This window comes from Pangasianodon hypophthalmus, chromosome 24 (genome assembly GCF_027358585.1).
Source record: "Pangasianodon hypophthalmus isolate fPanHyp1 chromosome 24, fPanHyp1.pri, whole genome shotgun sequence".
Lineage (NCBI taxonomy): Eukaryota > Metazoa > Chordata > Actinopteri > Siluriformes > Pangasiidae > Pangasianodon > Pangasianodon hypophthalmus.
Window position 1 is genome coordinate 19,225,864 of NC_069733.1, and position 10,000 is coordinate 19,235,863.

Here is a 10,000-nt window from a genome sequence, read left to right on the forward strand (position 1 = left end):
GTCACCTGACCACGCAAACTCCGCCTTCTTCCAGGTGAATAAACTCCACCCATTTATTCTCAGTTGGAAGAGGGAATAGTGAGTGTGTCAAGACGACACAGACGAACCAAGTTTACTGCTAACAAGCCGCTACTGTAGAGCAAGACACGCCCCCCCCCCCCCCCCCAGGGGCGGGGCATATACATTATAGATCGCATTTAATTGGATGAACGCAAGATTGTTATAGGATGAGTCATCAAAAATGTTTAGCTTTCCCGGAAGTGAAATGAGAATATTCAATATCCACAGTATATATATTTGATATATAATTGATTTCAGGAGCACTTTAAAGTTGGACCATTCATGTGCCGATAATTGGACACACGATATCATGATGTTTAATTCAGTCTCCTAATTACGTGAAGTCTTGTCGACGGATATAAACTACGCAGAACCGCAAGGCTGTTAGAGGAAAGTTAAATATAGCATGCGATCGATTGTTAGCGTTAGCTGGAAGAGGTATATGTTCCACGTGCCGATTCACTGCGCAGTCGTATTGACTGGATCCGACCCTTAAAAGGCCACAGACACCACAACACTCCGCTCCAGAGCGCTCAGAGCGATTTCCAGGATTTCCAGGATTTCCAGGATTTCCAGATTTCCAATTAGCATCAAATAATTTTAAATTTTTTTTAAAATTGGTGATACGTAGTGCAGCTTTTAAATGTAAGAATTGCAGACTTTTTTATTCCATAAAAGATGATTCCATAAAAGAAGATATGGCTACTGTGTCCTTGTAATTTCTGTTGTTTATTGTCTATCTATCTATCTATCTATCTCTTGGCTCGAGTGAGGAGCAGTATTAAGTCCAGCTCCACCGTCTGACAGTTTGATATGAGCACAAATATGTCATGCTGGAATTTATTTTTGAGTTCAATATTAAATACATAAATATGACTATTTCCTATTTCCTATATATAATTATTACCTAAGTATTAATTACTAATTAACTAATAATTAATAATATCATCCCTTTATTTTCCACACGGAGGACACGGTTCTTAATCAGAGACACGGCTTATCTGGAGCAGTGAATATTTTCAGGATGAAGTGATGGATGGAGGTAAAGTTTCTCTGTAAGCGTAGCAGATGAGCGCTAGGTCAGATTTTCCTTCACACCGTGAACGTTTTCTTTACAGCAGAGTATAGAATTAACACAAACACGGACACTATAGTGAATTAAAAGTGCGATAAAATCTCCTACATCCCGCACACACATTACGATTTCATCACCTCCATTTAGTGTCTCGTGGCTTCATTAAGTTGCGCTCGAGTAACTTTATATCAGAGCGCGATATAAAAGCTAAATAAAATGTAAAATAACAGGCTGCGCTGGATCAAGTGCTATTCTCTGTGCTGCTGAATAATGAGTGTGGAAGCCATTTTGTTAAATTAAACCAGTGATTAATGTGATCATTACAGCGAGCTCTATTCATGCAGTAATATATCGCTGATATACGAGACTCCTGTTCCATTTATTTCAACACTCGCCATCTTCTCATCTTCTCACTCAGACATCATCAGATTACTCTTTTATTTTTCAGTTTTAAATTCTCTCTTGTTTTTATGTTACAGCGTGTTACATTTCGAAGAAAAAAAACCCACTTTTCCTTCTTCAGTCCGCATTTTCTATCCCTGATGTTGTAGTTTTGAGGTTTAAAGGTGAGTGTTTGTGTTAAAGCCGGTGGTCTGGACGCTGTAGGTAACCTCGGAGGTGTGAACTACACGCAGCTGATTTTAATCATCTGAATGTGGAGCTCAGAAAATCCACTGAAGCAGCTGCAGAACCCGACTCTGAATACCAGCAACTTTCCTCACGGAGACACTGACGCGGCTTTTCGACTTAATACGCGGACACTAAGCAAGTTAGCGTCGAGTTTATCTCAGTAGAGATCAGCAACGTCTTACGAACAATCCTAATGTAACGGAGGCGTCGTCTAACTAATGTAATTAGCAACAGCGGTGAATGAATTAGCCGTGACTTATTTTAAGTGTAAAGCGCAGTTAAATGAATAATTGTTGGTTTATTCATCAGAAGACAGAAGCTAGTTCAAAGTTTTCGCTTTGCACAGGGGCTGTGTGTGTGTGTGTGTGTGTGTGTGTGTGTGTGTGCATTGTTAATGAAAGCGGGAAATTAGAAGCGTTTAGGTGATTAACCCCACGTGACCTTTTGTGACTGGACATGATTAGCATGTAATGTGTTTTAATTGTGTATCCGGCCTTTCATACGAACAAATCTGTCAATCAAACACACACACACACACACACTCTCTTTTTCTTCTGGGAGTGGAAGATAGTGTTCCTAATGACAGCTGTGTTTTCTTGCCTGCAGTTGTGTGTGTGTGTGTGTGTGTGTGTGTGAAGATGAAGGTTGTAGTGAAGGTCATGGAGCTCAGCTGCATGTATAACAGCTATACTTATGGATTTTTACAAGCCTATAGAGACCTGTGTTTATTCTCTAAAATAATTACGTTTCGTAGAAGATAAATAAAAAATATCGACAGTTTCTTGGTTCCTCATGGGTTCTTCGGATCGTTGTGGTTTGTGTTTTAAGGGTTCCGTCAGACGGATAACCCAAAGAACGCTTTAGGATGCTGTACTTAATATGTCTTAGGCACAAAAATTGAAGATGTTTTCAAAATAATGAAATGGAAAGTTCTTAAATAAAAACATTGCACAGTAAGGAGCAAAAAAAATAAAAAATTAGATCCATATTTGGCATTAAGGCGGGGCGATACAATGAAAATATCGTTTCTACGATACACGATGTCTATCACGATCTATTTCTCACAAGCTGCCAGCAGTACAGTAGCCTTACATTTAAAAAATGATAAACAATATATAAAGATGTATTATATATTATTATAAAAGATGTTATAAATAATAATAATAATATATTTGTTCATTATTAATACACAGTTATAATCATGTATGTATTTAATTTGTTTTTATTTAAAAAATAACGTTTTTATTTTAGAAAAAATTAGTATTTAACAGTAAAGAGAAAAATAAATAATTTTTTAAAGATTACGAAAGAGTAGAAAATAAAATACAACAATTTAATGTCAGCTGCCTCGTTACAAACGTGAGATTGTAATTATTTTTTTAAAATTATTTTAAAAAAATATATTTTTACATATTATATATATTATTGATACCATGATAAATTTTGTCACATTTCTGAGATATCATGATATTTAATAATTAAATTTCACAACATTTTTAAAAATAATTAATCATAATTAATTAATAATCTATTTATTAATAACAAATAAAGTGTATTATGACTCATAGCGGTTTTACTTAATGTCTTTAACAACATACAGAAAATTACGTCTAAAATTCAAACATAAATAAATAAATCTGAGACAAAATCTATATGAAGACATTGAGGGTGCCAAAACTATTGCACATTGCTGAATACTGAAGGAATTAAACCCTTTTTTAAACAGTAAAAGAACTTTTCCAACAATTACAATTTTTACCTATTAAAGTACAGCATGTCGTACTTTTTATCCATTTATAGTTACATTTCATTTTGTGGAACGCAATTTTTTTTATAGTAGCTATAAACAGTCGTTCCCTTACTCTCACCTTTTTTTTCTCTATGAGACAAAACAAAAAAAAAGCGTAAACTCGTCTGTCCTGAAGATGTCGTAAAACTTAAGGTTGTAGCTTTACGTCTGATTGTTACAAAGCGCTGACACTGGAGACTCCTTCCATAAATGTTATAATAAATAACTAGTTGTTTTACTACGTTTACGTGATTTTTCTACATTTTACGTGGAACGTCCGTCGTGCAGATCCCTGTGAATGAGCTGTTGCTATAGAAACGATAACGTACAAGAACGAGCGCATTAAAATAAACCTGCTGTTGTAGAACATGAGTCAACGCCTCCTGACCAATCAGAGTTGAGAACTGTAGAGCGCTGTGGTGTCGAGCTCGAGGCTCTGTGCTGAGGTGAATGTGAGGAGATGCCTCGTGATCAGCGCCGCACTGAGAGGTCATGTGATGATGTTATTCCTGTGACTGTCCTTGGTGCTCGTTTTGTCTCTGCTCGTGGTGCTGAGTCTAAAACGGGGCGGGTTCTGCGGGTTCTGCGGGTTCTCTTACGGCTCGTAACTCATAAACAGCCATGGTTTATTCATTATTTAATTAATTAATTGTATATTTATATACCTCAAAAGCAAAGCCTGAGATCTATGTATTTATATAAAGGAAATATTACACACAGTGGGCCCCATTTATTAATCGAAAGAGAAAGAAAAGGAGGGATGGAAGGAAGAAAGAAAAGACAGACAGACAGAAAGGAATGGATAAAAAAAGAAAGAAAGAAAGAAAGAAAGAAAGAAAAAAAAGACACTTTCAGATGTTTGGGAGAGTTTATACGTGCGTTTATTTGTGTGTAAGATGTGTGTTTGTGTGTTTATTTGTGTTTATTTTTGTGTTAATTTGTGTGTATTTGTGTTTATATGTTTATATGTGTTTATATGTTCGTTTATTTGTGTGTTTATAAATATGTTTACTTGTGTTTATTTGTGTTTATTTGTGTGTTTATAAATATGTTTACTTGTGTTTATTTGTGTTTATTTGTGTGTTTATAAATATGTTTATTTGTGTGTTTATAAATGTTTGTGTGTTTATTTGTGTGTTTATAAATATGTTTATTTGTGTTTATTTGTGTGTTTATAAATATGTTTATTTGTGTGTTTATTTGTGTGTTTATAAATATGTTTATTTGTGTGTTTATTTGTGTGTTTATTTGTGTTTATTTGTGTGTTTATTTGTGTGTTTATTTGTGTTTATTTGTGTGTTTATTTGTGTGTTTATTTTGTTAGTAATATTAAACCTGTGTCTGATGCACAGCTTTAGAGGTAGAACTGCTCGTTTCTTTGCCTTGTTTATGATTCAGAGAAAAAAAGGAGTTTTTCAGTTTTTCAGTCATAATTTTGCTTCATTCAGGTTTAGTTTTAAAATTATTCAGAGAAAATCGAATCGTGAAGCCAGTATCGCGAATATTGTATCGCGAGTGTATCGTTACACTCCTAGTATCGATGCGTCTCTGTTCATGAACAATTTACTTATTTACGATTAAAAAAATGAAAAGATGTTTAAAGCTTTTCAATTTTTTATTTTTGAATCGAGTCCTTGGCCCCCTGTGATCGCTGCAGGCAGGTGTATCTGCTATTACGAGGACACGTGTTTTATTCGCTTCCTTTAAGTGCACAGGAGGGTCACATCTGTCTCACACAGATGTGTGTGTGTGTGTGTGTGTGTTCGATACCCCCTCCCACTCCCACTCCCCCCCCCATCAATGCCCCCCCCGACTCCGCCAGGCCCTACAGCACGCTGCCCAATTACTGCATAGCATCACATTCTGTCTCTCAAGGCTCTCTCTCTCTCTCTCTCTCTCTCTCTCTCTCTCTCTCTCTCTCTCTCTGTGTGTGTGTGTGTGTGTGTGTGTGTGTGTGTGTGTAACAGCTGCCCACACACACACACACACACACACACACACACACGGGCGGGTGTTAGCTAGGAGGGGACGGATGAGTCATACACCCGTTCCTGCAGAGAGAGATTGTCTTCCTCTCGTTCCTCGGTGCTGCTATAAATATCAGCTGCTGCTGCTGGTGGGCGCCGACTCTGCTGCCGTTATCATCATCACAACCCGCCGTAACGCTGTCCGTCACACGTCACATCACCGTGAGTGTGTTCCAGCTCATTCATAGCAGTGTGTGTGTGTGTGTGTGTGTGTGTGTGTGTGTGGTGGAGTCTGTTCTCTCTCTTGTCTTCTACATCGCTCTTGTTAATCTTATCTTGGTGTTTTGGGGAAAATTGAGGCTTTATGTACAGCATGGTGTGTGACACACACACACACTCACACACACACACACACACACACACATCGTTCATGTTATCTGCTCCTCCTTGTTTAAAAGTGTGTCCTGTTCGGCGTGTGTGGTTTGTGTTTTAGCTATTGTGTGTTAGATTTGTTTTGACTTTGACCTAGTTAAGCAGGTATGTGGAGAACTCTGTGTGTGTGTGTGTGTGTGTGTGTGTGTGTGTGTGTGTGTGAGAGTGTGTTGGGTGAAATGCTACCCTTGAAATGTGCTGTGTATAGTGATGATGTTCCTGCTGTGTGCTGTTGTTTTTCTTACATGCACTCATTCATCTACCACTTTACTTTGTGTGTGTGTGTGTGTGTGTGTGTGTGTGTTCTTTTACAAAAGTTTCTGTTTTCTTTTTACACGTGTGTGTGTATGTTGATAAACGCCAATCAGCTGTAAATTACCAGCGCGTTCATGGCACGTTTACATTCAGCCACGCCCACAAAACTCCATAAAAGGCAAAATGGTGACAAAATGGTGAAGAAGGAGAAAGAGACCAGGAGAGAGACAGTAGGAGAGAGAGAGACAGGAGGGGAGAGAGAGATAGAAGGAGAAAGAAACAGAAGGGGAGAGAGAAAGGCAAGAGGAGAGAGAGAGACCATAGGAGAGAGGGAGACTGTAGGACAGAGAGAGAGACCATAGGAGAGAGGGAGACTGTAGGACAGAGAGAGAGACCATAGGAGAGAGGGAGAGAGAGAGAGAGACAGTAGCACAGAAAGAGAGAGAGACAGAAGGGGAGAGAGAGACTGGAGGAGTGAGAGACAGTAGGAGAGAGACAGGAGAGAGAGAGACAGGAGGAGAGAGAGAGAGAGAGAGAGAGAGGGAGACAGGAGGAGAGAGAGACAGGAGAGAGAGAGAGAGACAGGAGGAGAGACAGACAGTAGGAGAGAGACAGGAGGAGAGAGAGAGAGACAGTAGGAGAGAGAGAGAGACAGTAGGAGAGAGAGACAGACAGTAGGAGAGAGACAGTAGGAGAGAGAGACAGACAGTAGGAGAGAGACAGGAGAGAGAGAGAGACAGACAGTAGGAGAGAGACAGGAGAGAGAGAGAGAGACAGTAGGAGAGAGAGACAGACAGTAGGAGAGAGACAGTAGGAGAGAGAGACAGACAGTAGGAGAGAGACAGGAGAGAGAGAGAGAGACAGGAGGAGAGAGACAGGAGAGAGAGAGAGAGACAGTAGGAGAGAGAGACAGACAGTAGGAGAGAGACAGTAGGAGAGAGAGACAGACAGTAGGAGAGAGACAGGAGAGAGAGAGAGACAGACAGTAGGAGAGAGACAGGAGAGAGAGAGAGACAGACAGTAGGAGAGAGACAGGAGAGAGAGACAGACAGTAGGAGAGAGACAGTAGGAGAGAGAGACAGACAGTAGGAGAGAGACAGGAGAGAGAGAGACAGTAGGAGAGAGAGACAGACAGTAGGAGAGAGACAGGAGAGAGAGAGACAGGAGGAGAGAGAGACAGACAGTAGGAGAGAGACAGAAGGAGAGAGAGACAGGAGGAGAGAGAGAGAGACAGGAGGAGAGAGAGAGACAGGAGGAGATAATGGTACTGAAATTGGAGTGAGACTGAAGGAAGTGGTGTAAATATAGTGAATATATAAATATAAAGTGAGATTTGTAGTAATTGGCCTTTAATAGTTCAATAGTTGATGAGGCTGCGTGTGTAATCCTCGGTTTGTTGTGTGGTTCTGTTTTTGAAGGCGGTTCTGTTGTGCGTGAGGTCGGGGTCTGTGCAGAGCGCAGACGGATTTCACAGTGAGTGTGTTGCTGTAATGTGGAGAACTCGGGGAAAGTGCGAGTGTGAAGCAGAGAGTCAGGAGTTCAGAGAGAGAACTCATTAAACATAAACTCTGTTCGAGGAACCGGCAGAGAACACGCCGTGACTCCAACCAGGCAGTGTGTCAGTGAGAGCCGGCGCAGAACCGGGGACGATAATTAGACTGTTCTCCCCGCACACGCGCGCGCGCACACACACACGCGCACACACGCGCACACACACACGCACACACGCACACACACACAGAGCGCAAACACGCACACGGAGCACTCTATCTATGTCTTTAATTATATCTGTCTGTCTGTCTCTCTTTGTCTCTGACTGTTTCTGTCTCTCTTTCTATGTCTGTCTGTCTCTCTGTCTGTCTTTGGCTTTCTATCTGTCTGTCTCTCTGTCTGTCTTTGGCTTTCTGTCTGTCTGTCTGTCTCTCTGTCTGTCTTTGGCTTTCTATCTGTCTGTCTCTCTGTCTGTCTTTGGCTTTCTATCTGTCTGTCTCTCTGTCTGTCTTTGGCTTTCTATCTGTCTGTCTCTCTGTCTGTCTTTGGCTTTCTGTCTGTCTGTCTCTCTGTCTGTCTTTGGCTTTGTATCTGTCTGTCTCTCTGTCTGTCTTTGGCTTTCTATCTGTCTGTCTCTCTTTCTTTCTTTGGCTTTCTATCTGTCTCTCTATTTCTGCCCATTTGTCTGTCTGTGTATATCTGTCGATTTCTCTCTCTCTCTGTATGTCTCATTGTTTGTGTGTCAGTCTCTCTCTCTCTCTATCTTTCACTTTCTATCTGTCTATCCGACTTTCAGTTTGACTTTGTCCATTTATGCCTGTCTCTCCCTCCCTCTGTCTGTCGCTCTTTTTGCGTTTTTGCGTTTGCGTGCATGCATGCCTGTGTGTGTATGTGTGTGTGTGTGTGTGTGTGTGTGTGTGTATGTGTGTATGTGTGTATGTGTGTGTGTGTGTGTGTGTGACCGAGAATAAAGTTCACATCTGACTCTTTTCCTACTTTCCCTCTTCTCCAGAGCGTGCTTCTTCTCTTCTCACTGTGTCAGAGTTCATGTGTGTGTGTGTGTGTGAGTCAGCAGTAACGTTTATTCATAGAATCATCACCACACACACACACACACACACACACACACACACACAGAGTTAAATCTGCGTCATGAGGAAGTTAATGTGGTGTTGAGTCTGCTGACTGAACCTCTTTCTTTCTGCTGAGGAGAGACAAACTCACAGATCGATCTCTGACCCTACGGTTGCCAAATCCTCCCCGAATCCTCTCGATCTTGTCCACTCGGGGTTGCCACGTCCTCGCCCTGTTCTACTCTTCACAAGACTGCAGAATACTTCACCTAATGTTTCCAGTCGATGTCTGGAATGATTAACGATAGATAGATCACAGAGACGGGCGTGTCCTTCTGACGTACGCAAACTCGTCACGCATGCGCACGTTGCGCTTGACCAAACCTAACACGTCTGTAGTCTGTACCTGTGCTAGGAGTTCAATCGCGAGCGTCACGTCTCTGACACGTCCTTTTAAACAGCGTCTATATGTTATTGTTCTGCGCAGGGCGGGACGATTCGCCAAAAACATCACGTTACGCATTTCTACAATACATGATGATTATCACCATCTATAATTTCCGGAAAAACTCGATATTGTTGCATTTAAAATCAATAAAATAAATAACTTGTTTGAGGATTATTATTTAACGTTATTTAACATCTGCAAAAATTATTTTTTAGATTTTAAAATTTACCTTTATTTTACTTTTATATAATTTTTTATTTAAAAAACTAACACTGAATAAAAAAATTTAAAATAAAAAAAAAACCCAAATGTTTAAACAAATAAATTTAACACTGAAAATGATTTTTATAATCTGTAAAAATATTGCAGATTTTAAATTTGTAAAATTAATAGTTTCACAAAAATAAATGTAATATAAAATAAAGTTTTAACATCATGTAAGCTGCGTCAATTTAATTTGCAAATGTTAAAAACAAAAAAAGTAAAATAAATTGAATAAAAAAGAAAAAAAGATCTTGATATCCATCCACGCTGTACTAATCAGCCCAAAGGTTGAGAAGGTTTTTATTATCAAATTAATTTTTAAAAATTATTATTTTTTTTTTGTTACATTCATACTACATCTCATCTTAGCATCTCCATTCAGATGTAGATTTCTTACAAACCATACACACACACACACACACACACACGCACACACACACACACACACACACAAACACAAGTGTGTGGATTGATACAAGTAAACAATATAAACAAAAATTTTTTAAATTCTAATTA

General features: G+C 39.5%; 1 protein-coding gene across 5 annotated transcripts in view; it reads left to right on the forward strand.

The window, feature by feature from the left end:
* osbp2b (oxysterol binding protein 2b) overlaps positions 1-10,000 on the forward strand; it is a 59,035-nt gene that overhangs the window by 18,856 nt on the left and 30,179 nt on the right. The window contains exon 1 of one of the 5 annotated variants that reach the window (XM_053228949.1): positions 5,557-5,743. The exons of the other annotated variants lie outside the window; for them this stretch is intronic. Coding sequence (XP_053084924.1) covers positions 5,587-5,743 — 157 coding nt within the window. The 5' untranslated portion in view covers positions 5,557-5,586. Of the gene's footprint in view, positions 1-5,556; positions 5,744-10,000 lie in introns of those variants that run through there. 5 annotated transcript variants of the gene reach the window in all.